The sequence below is a fragment of the Brassica napus genome, chromosome A3 (assembly GCF_020379485.1).
Source record: "Brassica napus cultivar Da-Ae chromosome A3, Da-Ae, whole genome shotgun sequence".
In the NCBI taxonomy this organism is placed as follows: domain Eukaryota; kingdom Viridiplantae; phylum Streptophyta; class Magnoliopsida; order Brassicales; family Brassicaceae; genus Brassica; species Brassica napus.
Window position 1 is genome coordinate 28992584 of NC_063436.1, and position 18441 is coordinate 29011024.

The following is an 18441-nucleotide window of genomic DNA, read 5'->3' on the forward strand; positions in this document are numbered from 1 at the left end:
CCAATGAAAATTATACAAAGTAGAAAGAAATATCTCTGTGTGTGTGTTCATACACATTTGTTATCCTAAACGTAAAGGATTACTATATTAACAAAGAAAGTGTAACGACCCTATTTCTTTAATCTGTGGTTTGGTTTCATTCAATTATTTTTGTTGAGCCAAACCGGTTATCTTAATTAATTATTTCTCTTTTTTGTTTTTTTATGCAAGACTTATTTTAGGTTAAAGAAATAGTTTCGAAATTAATTCATTAGTTATCGTATGACACATATGTCCAGTTATAATTTGCATGGTTAGACCATTTTCTTTTTGGTCGATGACTCATTACAATATACTTAACAATATATTGTAATTTGTGGGGACGATAAATATAATTTATTTTAACTATGAAATTCTATTTTATTAATAGAAAAATAGGGTAAAAATAAAGTATTTTCTCAAAAAAAAATAGATTAAAATAAATTATATTTAGTATAAACATAGCGATTAAAAAATATAAAACATGCATTATATATTAAATAAGGATTTTTTGGGTTTGTGTATGGTTCTAGTATGTGGGTCTCTATTCATTTGTTCCTTTTACAGATTTTGATTTACCGTTCTCGACTTAACTTCATTGTTTGGGTTTCTCTGTGTGATGGTATTTGGATGTGGATGCATCTACAAAACTTTTGTGCAGGGCTTCGAGATGAAGCAGTGAGTTCAATTGTTAAATCTTATGTTGTATGGAGGTGATCAATTTTTCCGACCAAAACAACAAAATTGATTTTTTCCACCGAAATAAAAGAAAACTAATTTTTCTACAAAATTGAAAAATCGAGTTTTTCCGCTAAAACTGAAAATCAAATTTTCTTGTCAAAACTTCAAAATTGCGTTTTTCCACTGAAAGCAAAAAAATCAATCTCTTCCGCCAAAACCGCAAATTTATGTGTTTTCCACCGAAACAAAAAAAAAATCAAGTTTTCCCATCGAATCCAGAAATTTGTGTTTCCGTCAAAAAAAAAAATCACTTTTCCGCCAAAATCGTAAAATCGTGTTTTTCCCTAAAACCAAAAAATCAAAATTTCCTAACAAAACCAAAAATTTAATTTTTCTGCCAAAATCGCAAATATATGTTTTTCCGCCAAAACTGGAAAGTCGAACTTTTCCACTTAAACCGTAAAATTGAGTTTTTCCACATAAATGAAAATTGCGCTTTCCTGCCAAAAAAAAAATCATATTTTTCGTTAAAACCGAAAAATTTAGTATTCTTGCCTAAACTTAAAAAATTTGTTTTTTCTCACTGAAATTGGAAAACTAAGTTGTTCCGCTGAAACCGCAAAATCATATTTTACCAGAACCGCAAAATTTTAATTGTCTGCCAAAAATAAAAATTAATTTTAATATATTTATCTTAATATTATAATTAGTTTATTATTATTAATATAAATAATGAAAGTTTTAATTTTTAACTATTAGTATTCAAATGGTATTACAAATTTTTTTTAAAAAAAAAAAACAGAAAAATTAACATAGTATTTAGATGTTGCATTTGGATGCAAATACTAACAAACATGCAAAATGCCTACAGTCCGCCGCAAAAGAGCGTTGGTTGTCTTAACCGAAGTCTAAAATAGCCGTGGTCTTCCTTGAAAGAGCGGTGTTAGCATTCCTGTCCTATTTCTATGAGCACTGCGACAAGCTACGTTGCACGGAAGCTTCATCGGACGTCCGCTTCCCGCTTCGGAACCGGAATCGGAATCGGAACCTCGTGGAAGCTTGCGGAATCTCGCTTCCAAAACGTTTTTAAAATATTCTCTTTAAAAACCTGTTGGAAGCTTATGATTCCGTTTTGGAATCACGCTTCCGTTTAAAAAAAAAATACAATGTATATCAATAAAATATAAAACCATAGTTTTAATCTATATAAAATAAAAAAAATTAATAGTAATGAATATTGAGTTATAAATATACAAATATCAAAAATAATACTATAAATTATCTTTATGCATTGAGATTTTTTATTAAAGATATAGCACATATTGAAACATAGTGTCAATTATTTATGAAGTATTAAAAATAATTAATATAATATTTTTTGTAAACATAATTTATGTGTATTTTTACAGTTTTAATATAAAATCATTTCAAAATTATTATAAATGAATAAATGTTTTATTTCAAATTTAAATCATATAATTTTTAGTCCTAATTTTTTAAAAATTTTGCATATATATATATTTATTTATATATGGATATACGCTTCCAATACGTACCCGCTTCCTAATATTTTAAAAAATCTCGCTTCTGCGCTTCCTTACGCTTCCGCTTCCACGTACCCGCTTCCGTTTCCATGTAACATAGGCGACAAGTATGTTTCTTTTCCTCTCTTTTTTTCTTTTGTGAAAGCTTTACCTTCTCTCTTTTTGGCAGATTACAATTTCTGCTATGGTTATTTTGATTTACTCGAACAAAAGACCACGATTTAATTCCTCGAATGATCTAACTTGTCTTGTTTTGTTTTTTTTTTTGTGTTGTTGTAGCAGTGGGAGCTTTATTATATCGGAATGTGTATGGAGAGTATGATTTAGCATAAATAAATAAACTATGGTTTGGTTGCTTACGACCCTATTTCCTTAATCTATGGTTTGGTTTCATTCAATTATTATCGTTGAGCCAAACCGGTTATCTTAATTAATATTATATATGTCACAGTTATAATTTGCATGGTTGCGCCATTTTCTTTTTGGTGGATGACTCATTACAATATAATTTAGATTTTAGTCTGAAATTTTCTTCCATGAGAGGAAGTCCTTCTCTGAGCTTCACCATTGGCTCCCAACTCAACACTTCTTTAGCCTTGCTTATATCTGGTTTCCTCTGTCTAGGATCGTCCGGTGTGTTCTCCACCATCTTTATCTCTATGCTGGGGGTAATCAGCTGCATGCGTATAAATATATCATTAATGTTGAGAAAGTTAGCGGATAATATTTTCTTCGAGAGGTTAAGATGGAATGTAGACGGTTTTTGTTTGAGATAACCTTCGTATTTTAGGAAAGGGATTTTTCTACTAAAGCTTGTGTTTGGAGATTTCTTGGAGATTTTTAGAACTCTTGCTGAAATGTTTTCTCTCTATTATTTTTCTTGATTCTGGATGATTACAAGAGAACTAAACACCCCTATTTATACTAGTGAGGGGTATGTACAAGCTACTTCTAGAACTTTCTTTTGATCTTATCCTAAACACATTCTACACACTTCTTCTTCCACACTCTTCTTCTTCCTCTAGATACTTCTTCTTCTTGGGCTAAGGCTTGATTATGATTTGATTAGTTTTGGGCTTAAGGAGGGAAACCCAACAAATCTCCCCCTTCCCGACTTAGTCCGAAATCGTTGTCATGCCGGTGCCTATGCAGCAATCTTCAAACTTCTTGATCGGTAATATCTTGGTCATAAAGTCTGACCAGTTTTCGTCAGTGTGTACCTTGTTGAGATGTATGAGCTTCTCTTCAAGAACTTCTCGGATCCAATGATGCCGAATGTCGATGTGCTTCGAGCGGGAGTGAAACGTTGGATTCTTTGCTAGGTGAATAGCACTTTGGTTGTCACATAACAAGTTGTACTTGTCTTGCTCCACTCCCAATTCATGTAAGAAGTTCTTCATCCATAGCATCTCCTTGCACGCTTCCGTTGCTGCGATATACTCTGCTTCCGTGGTGGATAAGGCAACACACTTTTGTAGCTTTGACTGCCATGAAACAGCTCCCCTTGCAAAGGTAGTTACAAATCCTGATGTTGATTTTCTTGAATCTTTATCACCAGCCCAATCTGCATCGGTGTAACCGTTCAACTCCAATTTTCCATTGCCAAAACATAGACACTTCTTCGTTGTGCCTCGTAGATAGCGTAGGATCCACTTAACTGCTTTCCAATGCTCCTTTCCTGGATTCGCTAGAAAGCGACTCACAACTCCTACAGCATAGGCAATGTCGGGTCTGGTGCACACCATAGCATACATGAGACTGCCCACGGCTGATGCATATGGGGTAGTCTTCATTTCCTCTTTCTCCTTCTCACTTGTTGGACTTTGCTTTGAACTTAGCTTGAAATGTCCACCAAGTGGAGTGCTCACCGGCTTTGCTTTGTGCATGTTGAATCTCTCCAACACTCTTTCCACATATCGTTCTTGGGACAGCCATAAAAGCTTCTTTGGTCTATCCCGAGTGATCTTCATTCCAAGAATCTGTCTCGCTTGCCCCAGATCTTTCATCGCAAAACACCTTCCCAAATCTTTCTTCAATGCGGCTATCTTGTTGCGATCTTGGCCAACAATTAACATATCGTCAACATAAAGCAATAATATGAGAAAGTCGCCGCTTTCATACTTCTTTATGAAAACGCAATGATCATTCTTGGTTTTCTTGAAGTTGTGGTCCACCATGAAGGAGTCAAACTTCTTGTACCATTGTCTTGGGGCTTGCTTGAGGCCGTAAAGACTCTTCTTTAATCGGCACACCAAGTCTTCTTTTCCTGGAACCTTGAATCCTTCAGGTTGCTCCATATAGATCTCCTCCTCGAGTTCACCGTGTAGAAAGGCCGTCTTGACATCGAGTTGTTCAATCTCCAAGTCTAGAACTGCTGCTAGACCAAGAACCACTCGGATAGAGGACATCTTCACTACTGGAGAGAATATTTCTTCAAAATCTATGCCTTTCTTCTGGTTGAATCCTTTCACAACCAATCGGGCTTTGTATCTTGGATTTGAGCTTCTCTCCTCATACTTCAACCTGTACACCCACTTGTTCTTCAAGGCTCTCTTTCCTTTTGGTAGCTTCACCAGCTCGTAAGTGTGATTATCATGCAAGGATTGCATTTCATCTTGCATGGCTTCAACCCACTCATCTTTATGAGTGTCTCCTATGGCCTCTTCATAGCTTTGAGGCTCCCCCTCATCTGTAAGATTGACGTACTCATCTCGATAGTATTTTACAGATGGTCTTGTCTCTCTTCCAGACCTTCTTGGCTCATGTTCTTCCTCTGGCTCCACTTGATCTTCTTCTTCACCTTCATCACCATTCGGATCCATGATGGGATCCCCTTCGCCGTCATCTCCAATCACTTGTTCATGATCTTGGGGCTTATAAGAATCTTCATTCCTTACAACCCTTAGCTTTGGTTTCTTTAATTTGTTGATGTCTTCGATTGTTTGATCTTCGAAGAAAACAACATCTCTGCTCCGGATAACTTTTCTGTTAACCGGATCCCAAAGCCGATAGCCGAAATCATCTCTAGGTGACCCAAGATAGATGCACTCTTTAGTCTTGGAGTCTAGCTTGGCTCGTTCATCCTTAGGTATATGGACGAACGCTCTGCAACCGAACACCTTTAAATGGTTGTAAGAAACCTTCTTACCCGACCAAACTTCCTCCGGGACATCGCCTTCCAAAGGAACTGATGGTGTGAGATTTATGACGTCCACTGCAGTCTTTATGGCTTCTCCCCAAAATGGCTTGGGTAGTTTAGCGTGAGAGAGCATGCACCGAACTCTTTCTGTGATCGTTCGATTCATTCTTTCAGCTAGCCCATTCAGTTGCGGCGTCTTTGGTGGTGTCTTCTCCATTCTGATTCCATGAGCTTTGCAAAACGCTTCAAAGGGACCTCGATACTCTCCACCATTGTCAGATCGAACACACTTGAGTTTTTGACCCGTACTTCGTTCTGCTTGGGCTACAAACTCCTTGAAAGCATCGAGAACTTGATCTTTTGTTTTCAAAAGATGTATCCACACCTTTCTTGAATGGTCATCAATAAAGGTGACGAAATATGATGCACCTCCATTGGATTTCTCGGACATGGAACATACGTCAGTATGCACAAGATCAAGAATATGCTTTCTTCTCATAGGCGTAGACGATCTTCGGAAAGCGACTCTATGTTGTTTTCCGGCTAAGCAATCATGACATGGTGAGAGAGAGAGACCTTTCATATCGGGAAGAAGTTTCTTGCGAGAAAGTATGTTTAAACCTTTCTCACTTATATGCCCGAGTCTTCGGTGCCATATATCCATGTCATCACTTGCGACATTTACTTCTTCCTTGCAAAGCTTGGCTTGAGTCACATATAATGAGCCTTCTTTACTTCCTCGAGCCATGATCAAACTTCCTTTGGTTAGCTTCCATTTGCCACTGCCAAAGTGGCTATCGAAACCGGCATCATCAAGCTTCCCGGTTGATATGAGATTGAGTCGAATGTCGGGAACATGCTTTACATCCTTGAGAACTATCTTACATCCTGTGTTTGATGTAAGAATAACATCCCCCTTTCCAACGATCTTGCTTCTTCCTTGATTTCCCATTTGAACATTACCAAAGTCACCACTTTGGTAGGTTGTGAAGAAGCTTCCATGAGGGGTGACGTGAAAAGAAGCACCAGAATCAACGATCCATGAACTATCATCAGAGCTAAGATTACATTCTCCAATGAGATATAATTCTTCGCTCTGGTCTTCCACAATGGTGGTAGTCTTGTCTTCATGCTTCTTTGTAGGATTGAACCGGTCTGGTTTGATATTACCGGTTTGTTTGTCTTTCTTGAAAAACCGACATTCCGACTTCATGTGACCCGGCTTGCCGCAATAATAGCAGGTAACTCTTGGACGTGACTTGGATCTTCCTCGAGATTGGTCTCGTCCTCTGCTTCTGTTGTGACCACGAGTCTCTTCTCTACCCCGTCTATCAACAATGTTAGCTTCTGAATAAGAGCTCGAACCTCGCTCCTTCCTGCGAACTTCTTCATTTAGAAGGCTATCAGTGACGGTGTCCATGGTAAGCTTTCCCTCCGGTGCTGAATTGCTTAGAGTGACAACTAGTGTGTCCCAACTCTCCGGTAGTGAACTAAGGAGTAAAAGGGCTTGCATTTCGTCTTCAACCTTCATATCAACTTTGTTAAGTTGATTTACGATCCCCTTGAAATTGTTCAAGTGCTCCATCATGCTCTGGCCATCCTTGTACTCTAACTTTACCAACCGTCGAACAAGAAGAGCTTTGTTTCGAGGTGTTTTCTTTTGAATCATGGATTCAAGTTTTGTCCATAATTCAAAAGCATTTGTGTAGGTAGAGACATGTTCAAAGAGAGATCGGTCGACATACTTGCGTATTACGGCAACCGCTTTTCTATTAAGAATCTCCCATGCTTTATCATCCTTTCCTTCCGGCTTATCCTTCATGATGATGGGCTCATGCAAATCTTTGCAATAAAGATGATCTTCCATCATCGGTTTCCAATAAGAGAAGTTGTCCGTCGTGAGCTTGAACATATCACCTTCAAAGGTAACGGTGGCCTCCATCTTCACTTCTTCAAAGATAACCGGTAACTCGGCTCTGATACCAGTTGTTGAGAAAGTTAGCGGATAATATTTTCTTCGAGAGGTTAAGATGGAATGTAGACGGTTTTTGTTTGAGATAACCTTCGTATTTTAGGAAAGGGATTTTTCTACTAAAGCTTGTGTTTGGAGATTTCTTGGAGATTTTTAGAACTCTTGCTGAAATGTTTTCTCTCTATTATTTTTCTTGATTCTGGATGATTACAAGAGAACTAAACACCCCTATTTATACTAGTGAGGGGTATGTACAAGCTACTTCTAGAACTTTCTTTTGATCTTATCCTAAACACATTCTACACACTTCTTCTTCCACACTCTTCTTCTTCCTCTAGATACTTCTTCTTCTTGGGCTAAGGCTTGATTATGATTTGATTAGTTTTGGGCTTAAGGAGGGAAACCCAACAATTAAGACCAAACAACAGGAAACTAAAACTCAATTAAGATTCATCATATGGTTCAGACAAAACTGATTATAACCTCCTTAACCGTCTCAGCCAGTTCCACCATTGCGAACCCACCTAAGAAACAAACAGAGAGATTAAAGACACAAGCCTAAACAATGAGAAAGATACGATCCTCCATAGTGTTTTTTATAAGGAGTACCTGGGTTACCAATGTTGATAGGGCCAGTATCATCTCCTTCCACCATGTCTGATAGATAACAGAAACTGCGAGTCTGTGTCCCTGGTTTCTGAATTGTCAATGCGTCTCCTCGAAGTGCTTGAGGAATGAAGTTGCTCCCCACACGCCCAACATCTATGTTCATCCGAGGACCATACGTGTTGAAGATTCTAGCAATGCGGATTTCTACAAAATAGCAAATGGACACAATGACTCAATGAGAATCTTAATGTTAAGTGATGCGGTGAGTTTTTTTTTTGGGGGGGGGGGGGGGTAAACATACACAAAACTGACCAATGCCATGTTGCCTGTGGGTAGTCAAACATCAATGTCTCAGCAACACGCTTGCCTTGCCTTCGTCGTAGCAACTCCGAACACCAATAGGGTTGACGTTTCCCCAGTAGCTCTCAGGTTGAGGGTGGATGAGAGGATCTACATAGACCTCCGAGGTCGAGGTGAGGAGGATTCTGTTTTAAGAGAAGAACACAATGTTTAGAGATGAAAAAAGAAGATTTGATTAACAAATAGGGAGCAGCAGGAACCTTGCTCCAACACGCCTGACATGCTCAGTGTACCAATCACATTGGTTTGGATGGTCTGCAGAAAACAGATTAGATATTTAGAGAAAAACTATTGCTTCTGATGGATGTTAATTAAGAACATATATATGTTTCCTCACAAACCTTAACGGGGTTGTACTTGTAGAAGATAGGAGAGGCAGGACAAACAAGATGGTAAATCCGATCAACTTCAATCAACAGAGGCTCCCTAACATCTAACATTTCAATCCCAACAAAAAAAAAAAAAAAAGGAAAACAAATATTCAGACATGAAGACAATATTTCACACATGAAAATAAGAGTGTGGGTCTCATACCGTGACGAATAAGCTCAAATCTAGGGTGACCGATCCACTTCTCGAGGTTTTCCTTTGATCCAGTGACATAGTTATCAGCAAAAATGACCTGGAGCAGAATAATACAGCCAATATATTACAATAACTGATCAAAACAATGCACAAACATAGGAGACATGTCAATTTCTGTAGAGAGTAGAAATATACAAACCTCATTCTTCTCATTTTCCATCAGCTTATCAACCAAGTGAGAGCCAATGCATGAAACCAGCTCCTCCCGAGATCAAGATACTCATGTTGACACAAACAGCAAAAATAGTAAATACCTTTACACTCACATCAGCAACCTTCAGTCAAGCCAATCAGATCAAACTAACAGACCACAAGATCTTATCAATGAGACTAAAGTTCTCTCACAGATCTAAGTGGCATAACCATGATTCGGTTACAAGGATCTTCATTACAATGCCAAAGAGGAAAAATGATCAGTAGAACGCTGCGTTTTGACTGAGGCGAAATTTTAGGCGATTCTGACTGCGATACGCGTCGAAAGTTTCCGATGATTTCGGCTTTGCCGCCGGGCTCATCTGGTCCGTCGGAGAGTAATAAAGAGGTTCGCGAAGATGGGATACGTGAGGAAAAACATCTGACAGGAGATCTGAAGGAAGGGGATTTGAAATGGGTGGAGGCGGCGCAGGATAAACGAAGCTTGAAGAAATACGATGTTGTGGTTAAATCGATTGAGGGGAAGCATCGGGTGGTAATTCCTGAGGAGGTGCTATCTGATGCTACTCCATTGTGGGAGGATTTCGTTGTAGGGAAGTTTCTGGATATAGCTCCCCACATAGCAAAGGTTCACATGGTGGTTAACAAGATCTGGAAATATGGTGATCCGTCATCTAAAGTGGAGGTATATGATGTCAATGCTACTACTATGCGATTTAAGATCAAAGATAAGAAGGCTCGTGAGAAAATAATCAAGAGAGGGATGTGGAATATAGCAGGAGTTCCTATGATTGTGAAGAAATGGACTCCAAAGACAGAGGAAGAGAAGCAAGAGGAGGAGGTCATTCCGATGTGGGTTCATTTGAGTAAGGTGCCTCTGCATCTGTTTTCTTGGGAAGTTCTGAGTTTTATGACGAGTACGGTGGGGTTTCCTGTGTATCTGCATCCAGAAACATTAGCTTGCTCAAATTTTGAGGAGGCGAAGGTGTTTGTGAATGTGGATGTGTCAAAGCCATTACCAAAGGAGATTGATTTCGTGATAGAAGGAAAGGAGTTTACAGCCCAATTTTACTATCCTTGGTTACCTTCTAGATGTAACAATTGTGAGAAATGGGGTCATAGTGAGAAGGTATGTGTGATGAAGAAAAGAGACAAGAAGCAGGGAGGGGTTAGTGAAAAAGTGGGCTCGCCAGCAAGCCGTATTCCCACTGTTGACGTTGGCATTATGGAAGTAAAGCAGGCTGAGAGGGGTGATAAGGAGGGCAGTGAAGATATAGCTCTAAAGGAGCTTATAGAAGGATCTGGTAGTGGGTCAGTACAGGAGAAGGAATGGTTGAATGTTTCACCTGATAAAGTGGGAAGAGCTTCGTTGAAAACGCCTAGAACTGAGACAGTTGCGGTCATCTCGGCTTCAAAGTTTTCAGTTTTGAGTGTGGATGAAATTGAGGAAGGTGAAATGCAGAAGGAAGACTTGACAGAACTGGAGGATGGTAATAATGAGGAGGATGAAGAGTTAGAAGTTAGAGAGGAAGATATGATAGAGGATGAGTTACTGGACCAAAAATCGAGAGAGAAAGAGAAAGCAGGAATGCAAAAAGGGGGAAAGCGTGTGCAGAAGCCTAAAGCTCCGGATGTAAATCTTAAGAGTAAAAGGGTTTCTCGCCGTAGATTCTAAAATATGGCGTGTTTTTCATGGAATGTGCGTGGGTTTATTAAAGAGTTGAAGCATTCCGTGGTCAGAGAGTGGATAAATAATAGGGAGTTCAAGTTTGGTTGTATCTTGGAAACTATGGTAAAGGAGAGAAAAGCAGAAAAGATTCTGAGTACTATGTTCAGTGATTGGTCCTCTATTACCAATTATGAAGATAGTCAAGGAGGTAGAATATGGTTTTTGTGGAGGGATTCGGTCCGAATAACTCCTGTATATAAGACGGATCAGTTAGTAACGGTAAGGGTTGAGATGGAAAATGAAGAGGGGTTTTTCTGTACTAGCATTTATGCTAGTAATCAAGTAGAAGAGAGGAAGGTTCTGTGGATGGATCTAGTTCATCATCATGATTCGCCTATTTTTCAGAAGAAAGCTTGGATGGTGTTGGGTGATTTTAATGAGATATTGGAAGGGGAAGAAAGCTCGACGTTTGAGAATGGTGGAAGAATTTCTTGTGGTATGAGGGATTTTCAATCTTTAGTTCTCAGATGTCGCCTCACTGATATGGCCTACCAGGGTCCTCGGTACACTTGGTGTAATAAGAGAGGTGAAGGCATTATTTGCAAGAAATTGGATAGAGTCTTGCTAAATGAAGAAGCTCTTCACAGGTTTGGTAATGCGTATTCAGTGTTTGAATCTGGTGGATACTCTGATCATATGAGGTGCCAGGTCCAGTTATTTCCTCCCAAAGAGAAAATAAAGAGACCATTCAAGTATGTCAATGCTATGGGTAGTCTTCCTTCCTTTCTTCCTATGGTTAGTGAGTTTTGGGAGGGAACAGAGCGTCTTTTTCTTTCTACCTCGGCAATGTTTCGCTTTTCAAAGAAACTAAAGAGTTTGAAGCCGTTGATTAGAGAAATGGGTAGAGATAAGCTGGGGGATTTATCTAAAAGAGCTAAGGAGGCATTTGATTCGCTTTGCGCAAAGCAGAACTACACGTTAGCAAATCCTAGTGAAGAAGCTAGTAAGGAAGAAGCTGATGCTTATGGAAGATGGTTACATGTTGCGACATTGGAGGAGGATTTCCTAAAGCAACGGGCAAAGCTTCACTGGTTGGATGTGGGGGACCAAAACAATAAGACGTTTCATAGAGCTATCAAATCTAGGCAGGCTCAGAACATGATTCGTGAAATCAGATGTAAGAATGGTAATGTGGTGAATACTCATGCGGAGATTAAACAGGAGGCAGTCAGTTATTTCTCAGAGTTTCTTAATCGCATACCAGAGAATTTTCAGGGAGCAAGTCTAGAAGAGTTGCAGAATCTGCTTGATTTTCAGTGCTCGGAGGAAGATTGTAGAATGCTTGAGGAAGAAGTTACAGCTGAGGAAATCCGCAAAGTTTTATTTGCTATGCCTAATAATAAATCACCTGGTCCCGATGGTTATCCTGCAGAGTTCTTTAAGACTACTTGGTCAGTGATTGCGCATGATTTCACCATTGCGGTGCAGTCTGTGTTTAAGTTTGGTTTCCTCCCTAAGGGAATTAATTCCACAGTCCTGGCCTTAATCCCGAAGAAGCTGGATTCACTAGAGATGAGGGATTACAGGCCAATAGCATGCTGTAACGTGCTATATAAAGTTGTCTCTAAGATTGTGGCGAATAGGATTAAGAAGCTTCTACCTCAGATCATCACGGAGAATCAATTGGCGTTCATTAAAGGTCGCCTGTTGATGGAAAATGTTCTGCTAGCCTCGGAACTCGTAAAAGATTATCATAAAGATGAAGTGTCTCCAAGGTGTCTTATGAAAATTGACATCTCCAAAGCATTCGATTCAGTGCAATGGATGTTTGTCTTGCGGAGTCTAAGTGCACTGGGGTTTCCTAATAAGTTCATCCATTGGATTGAACTATGCATCACGAGTCCTTCGTTCTCGGTGCAAGTCAATGGGGATCTTGCAGGATATTTTCAAAGCTCTAAAGGACTTCGTCAGGGTTGCTCATTATCACCTTATCTATTTGTGTTGTGCATGAATGTTCTGTCAAAGAAAATTGATAGTGGGATATTGGAGAGAAGGTTTAAATATCATCCAGGGTGTCAAGAGCTTTTGATCACTCATCTGTGCTTTGCAGATGATCTGATGGTGTTTGTGGAGGGTTCAAAGCAGTCTATCCAAGGTGTATTATCTGTGTTTGATGAGTTTGAGGTGTGGTCGGGATTGAGTATTAGTGTGGAGAAATCTACTATCTATATGGCGGGAATTTCAGAGATTGAGAAGCAGAGTATTTTGAGAAACTTCAAATTTTATGATGGTGAACTTCCTGTGAGATATCTTGGGCTTCCCCTCTTGACGCAAAGGATGAAGAAGCAAGACTATAGTCCTCTTTTGGAGAAGATAAGAGGTAAAATAAGCTCCTGGACTTGTAGGTTTTTGTCGTATGCCGGAAGACTCCAATTGATAACTTCTGTTCTCACCAGTATAGTTAACTTTTGGGCAACAGTATTTCGACTGCCTTGTAGTTGTATTAAGGAAGTTGAACAAATATGCTCAGCTTTTCTTTGGACCGGGCCAATTCTTAAATCTACAAATGCCAAGGTTGCTTGGACAGACGTATGTTGTCCCAAGAGAGAAGGAGGTTTGGGGATCAGAAGTTTGAGAGTAGTAAATAAAGTTTATGGTCTAAAGCTGATATGGAAAATGCTAACAGGATCATCTCTTTGGGGGAAGTGGATTAGAGCAAAATTGCTAAAAGGAAGAAGTTTTTGGGAAGTTAACGTGAAGATGCAGATGGGCTCTTGGATGTGGCACAAGATGCTTAAACTGAGAAGTGTTGCAAAGCTGTTTTATAAGGTTGAAGTAGGTAATGGGAGGCATATTTCTTTCTGGTATGATAATTGGTCTAGACAAGGAGTTCTTATGGACTTATTGGGTGCTAGAGGAATTATTGATATGGGGGTGGGGAAGAATGCGACGGTAGAGGATGCTGTGCTATATGGTCGAAGAAGAAGAAGAAGGCATAGATTAAGCATTCTAAATGATATAGAAGATGAGTTGGCTATCATTAGAAGTAATTCAAGTCTAGAAGAGGTTGATAGGAGTCTATGGAGAAGAGATTCGGGTTATAAGTTGGAGTTCTCTACTCAGGAAACTTGGCAGATCTTGAGAGATAAGAAACCTTTATGTAGCTGGGCGCAGGGTATCTGGTTTACACAGGCGACTCCGAAGTTTGCGTTTATGGCGTGGCTCTCTGTTCGTGATAGAATGTCGACCATGGACAGAGTCGTGAAGTGGAGTAGGGGGAGTAACGATATGTGTGTTCTCTGTCATAATGCTCCGGAATCGAGGAACCATCTGTTCTTTGAGTGTGATATATCAGCTGAGGTATGGGAGTTCCTAGCTAAAGGATTGTTGCGCCAAGATTTCACTGTTGATTGGTCTGAGATAATATCCATTATTTCTGACAAGACTAGAGAGAAGAAGAGTTTACTCTGTACCAGATATGCCTTCCAAGCTGTGTTATATGCCTTATGGAGAAAAAGAAATAAGCTGAAGCATGGAGAGAAGATGATGCCTCTACCGGTTTTAAAAAAGATGATTGAGAAGGGGATCAGAAACAGAATCACATTGGTGCAGAAGAAAGGAGGGAGAGGAATGGAGGTGCTAATGCAATTTTGGTTTCAAACAAGAATGTAATTAGCTTATAGTCTTATCTTTTTGAGGATTAGTATGCAAATAACTTTGCAACAAAGTATGCACTAGTTGTAATAAGGCTTTTTTTGGTGAATAAATTTAACATTCATTCAAAAAAAAAAAAAAAATACAATGCCAAAGAGATCATGTTAAGATCCTGGCAACGTAGCTGACTCGATTCTGACCAAACAAATAATGCAACGGACAACAAAGGACACGCACCATCAACGAATTACTGATCAGAAAACGGATTCAAGTGTGTAACTACACTGGACGGTGACGAATCTCAAAAGGGTATCACCAAAATCGAAACTTGAAATCTTAAAAGTTAAAACAAAGCGCAGAGGAGAAGGCGTAGGAGGAGGCTTTGAGCTGTTGTTCTGTTTCTCACTTGTAGCAGCCATTTGCTGAGATCTCTCAATCCTTCCAGGGATTTTAGAAGGAACAAAAAAAATAAATGAAATTTTAGAAAAGAGGAGATTGGGAATTACGATCAAGGAGATGGAAGATAATTATATTACCAGAAGCTTCGAGATTGTAAACGAGAAACCTAAACTACCAAATCTGATGAGAAAGAAGAGACACAGACAGATCATGTACTTATAGTCCTCACGTGTTTGAAACAACTCAGGATTCTTTTTTCCAGTTAAATTAACTTAAATTTTAATTTTAATTCTAGACAGAAAGAGAGACTTCAAAAGCACGAAATGCAGCTATCTCTTCTATAATCATGAGCATGATGAATAACTTTTAGAGGTTTTATTTTTCAATAAATATTACGTTTTTAATTTTTAATTTTTTTTATCATAATTGTCACGTTATAAAGTCTTCTTTACAAACATGCAAAATTTAGATTTACGAATTCATTGGTTACTTTATAACTTTCAACACTAATAATGGTGATATGTATATTCTTACCATTAAAATAGGCTATATTATTAATTCTGAATGTGTTACGTTTAAAATTAATGTTATAGTTGAATTAATTATATAATATAATTCTTTTTAAATTTTCACTTAGAATCAAGTTAGGTCCAACTTTGCCTTTTGGTTTTAATAGCATTGATCTTTAATATAGGAACTTTTAACAAAATATTTATTTTGTTGACAAAAAAAAGCAACTTTTCAAATTTAATAAATTTTTATAATGAAAAGACAAAGGTATTTAAAACTAATATATTTAAAAAAAATAAATAAAAGGACACATCCTTAAGATGATAAAACTATTTCTTAAATATTTTCACAATATTTTAAAATTCATTACTTTTTGTAAATATGTAACAAGTTTTTATGATAAAACACATCTATACATATTATCACAGTATTTTCTAATAGTTGCATGCTGAAAAGACACACATAATTATATAAATGCACATCATTTCATAATTTATCAACTTTTAAAAAAAATAATCTTCTTATTATAATGAAAAGACTTAACCTTTGACAATCACTTGAAATATCTATTATTAATAGACTGTTTTAGTTAATGTAAGTTAAACAGAGAAAAAGTTAACCCTTTTATAATTGATTGGCAAAAACTTTAAACATCAAATAAATTGACCAGCGGATATATATATATATATATATATATATAATATTAGTTGACGAAAGATAACAAACCAAAATTAAACAAATTGAGGAAAAAAAATATAACTTTTGCACAATCGCCAATATATATTTGTGTGTGTGTTATTGTAAGTGTTTAATTTTGTGGAATGGAGTTGGTGTGTACTACAACGTACATTCTTACAAGAACAATGCAAGAATTTTGTTTTTATTCAACGTAAAACTGTACTTCAAAGATATTTAGTTGAGATTAAGAAAATATTTTGTTCAATCTTTTACAAGTCCAAGAAATAAAATTTGAAGAAGTAAATTAGTTTAGAAGATCTTCTTATTGTAACTAATAAATTCGTACACAGATCACACAAATATTGATAGGGCCAGTATCATCGTCTTCCATGATGGAAAAGTTCATCCACCATGTCTAATACATAACAGAAACTGATGAGGGTCTGTGTCCCCGGTTTCTGAACTGTCAAGTTCTTTATTTTGATTCTTCTAACATACTCCTGTTTCCGAATTATGTGTAACAATGAATATCAGTGTTTTAAATAGAAATAGCTGAGTATGTACAAAAGAAGAAATGTTATGATTTGTCGACAAGTGACAACATTACGTGAACCAATCTACTAGTTAAGCTTTTTTTGTTTGGTTTAACTAACTTATTTATATAACTTACATGTGTTATGTTTGCCACTTTTTTTTTTCGTGCGTAATTACAATTGTTTATAGGGTTACTAATTTTACTCTGCATTTTCTTCTTCTTATAACTTATATTTATGTTTGACACTTTTGTTTGCTTATTTACAATTTGTTGGTAAACAGTTTTCGAAAGAAAAATTCAAGACACAAGTTATGCTTAGCATTATGTTTTTCAAACGCATATATTCACCATCCACACATTTTGCCGAAAAAGAAAAGAGAAAGATAATAAATTCCACATATATATTAGTTCAATAAAGAGGAATAAAATATAAAATATGCATCAAACCCATATTAGTTCACTTACAAGCCAAGTACTACGTACGCATCATATAATGCTCAATGTTAATAAATTTATTCCATATGGTTTTTTTGAATCAAACTATATTCTTGCTTGACTTAGTCTTACGTCCTCTTTCTCGCTGGCTTCGAAGGACTGAAAAGATCATGGAAAAGAAAGAAATTTGCATAAGCTTGACGATGTTTAAACTAAGAAATGAATTAAGCCAAAGTTCAAAAAGAAAAAAAAAACTAAGAAGCGGTTTAAACCCACCTTTTTTTTTCAAATTCCGCAGGATCTATCTGCTTAACCAATCCCCATGCAAAGTCGAAATCCTCCATAGTGACCGTTAAAACCTCCCCGGATGGGACTTCATGACCTCTCTTCTTATCTTCTGCCCTTATAACGAATGCGCATGCAGTACCAACCAATGTCTTTAGGTGACCACGTGTAGCGTTCATAGTCTTGGCAGCTTTCAATTTCATGAAAAGATAAACAAGTTTTTGTTGTATCTAGAAAGATAGAGAAAATATCAATATTGCATGTAGTAGTAGATCATGGAGGAGCCACATACCAAGCACGTTTAGGTCGACGGTACCGTCAAAGAGATACGTATGTTCCTTCGGTTCCTTCAAAGACTCGACCTCGGTTTTAAGGATGAGCAAACGCTCCTCCTCACTCAGAAAGTCATCCTTCGAAATTGCCTCTAAATTGTTAGCCATAATGTGTTTTTAGTTGGTTTTGAGTATGAAAAAAGGAAGAGTCTGAACTTGATATGTGATAATGATCTCGATCAATGTGTGCGTATATATAGACAGGTGAAGATGAGAAGTTACCACGAAGTTACTTCAACCTGTAGACTGTAGTAGACTAGTAGGTGTGGGCACATGCATCTCGCTCTATCTCTCTCTGGATGCGACGATCCATTTCAGCTTCTTTTTTTATGCCAGCTAGAAAGATTCATCAGTGTATTATGCGTAGTTTTCCATATTTGGATTTTTGAAACAAAACTAACAGTTAATGATAGTAAACAAAATCATATAAAGTAGATTGTGACAATGAAACAGATCCCTTTTGGTGTGTGTGTGTGTATGTGTGTTCATACACACATATTGTCCTTAAGGCATTAACAAACAAAGTGTAACGACCCTGTTTCCATTTTATTGGATTTTGGAAACAAAAGCGTTAACGATGCCAATGAAAATTATACAAAGTAGAAATAAATCTCTCTTTGTATGTGTGTTCATACGCATTTGTTATCCTAAACGTAAAGGATTACTATATTAACAAAGAAAGTGTAACGACCCTATTTCTTTAATGGACAGAACCTAGGTTAAATTCACCCTACCCTTTACGACCAATCAAAATGATACATAGATTATTAACTTAAAAACATTAAATTAAATAAAACATAACTATAAAAAATAAAAAAACTAATTTTAACAACGCTAACGCTTACAGCTAAACCCTAAACCCTAAATTTTAAATTCTAAACCC

At 37.4% G+C, this 18441-nt stretch overlaps 1 protein-coding gene and 1 pseudogene across 1 annotated transcript; both read right to left on the reverse strand.

Moving 5' to 3' along the window:
* Window positions 1-2664: 2664 nt before the first annotated feature.
* Window positions 2665-9132, reverse strand: LOC125591324 (annotated as a pseudogene).
* Window positions 9133-16888: 7756 nt separating this feature from the next.
* On the reverse strand, window positions 16889-17731 carry LOC125591327. The gene is made up of 3 exons (XM_048765363.1): window positions 17519-17731; window positions 17218-17416; window positions 16889-17100 (listed from the first exon to the last, which is right to left on the reverse strand). The coding sequence occupies exons 1-3, from the start codon at window positions 17664-17666 to the stop codon at window positions 17070-17072; spliced, it is 378 nt and encodes a 125-aa protein (XP_048621320.1). The 5' UTR covers window positions 17667-17731; the 3' UTR covers window positions 16889-17069.
* Window positions 17732-18441: the final 710 nt, after the last annotated feature.

What these genes read in the sequence shown, in the direction of transcription:
- LOC125591327 (XM_048765363.1), bottom strand. Translation starts at nt 17,666, where the DNA reads ATGGCTAACAATTTAGAGGCAATTTCGAAGGATGACTTTCTGAGTGAG. An exon ending in CGTCGACCTAAACGTGCTTG is followed by an intron (nt 17,417 to 17,518) that starts GTATGTGGCTCC and finishes TGAAATTGAAAG; the next exon opens with CTGCCAAGACTATGAACGCT. An exon ending in GCGGAATTTGAAAAAAAAAG is followed by an intron (nt 17,101 to 17,217) that starts GTGGGTTTAAAC and finishes TGATCTTTTCAG; the next exon opens with TCCTTCGAAGCCAGCGAGAA.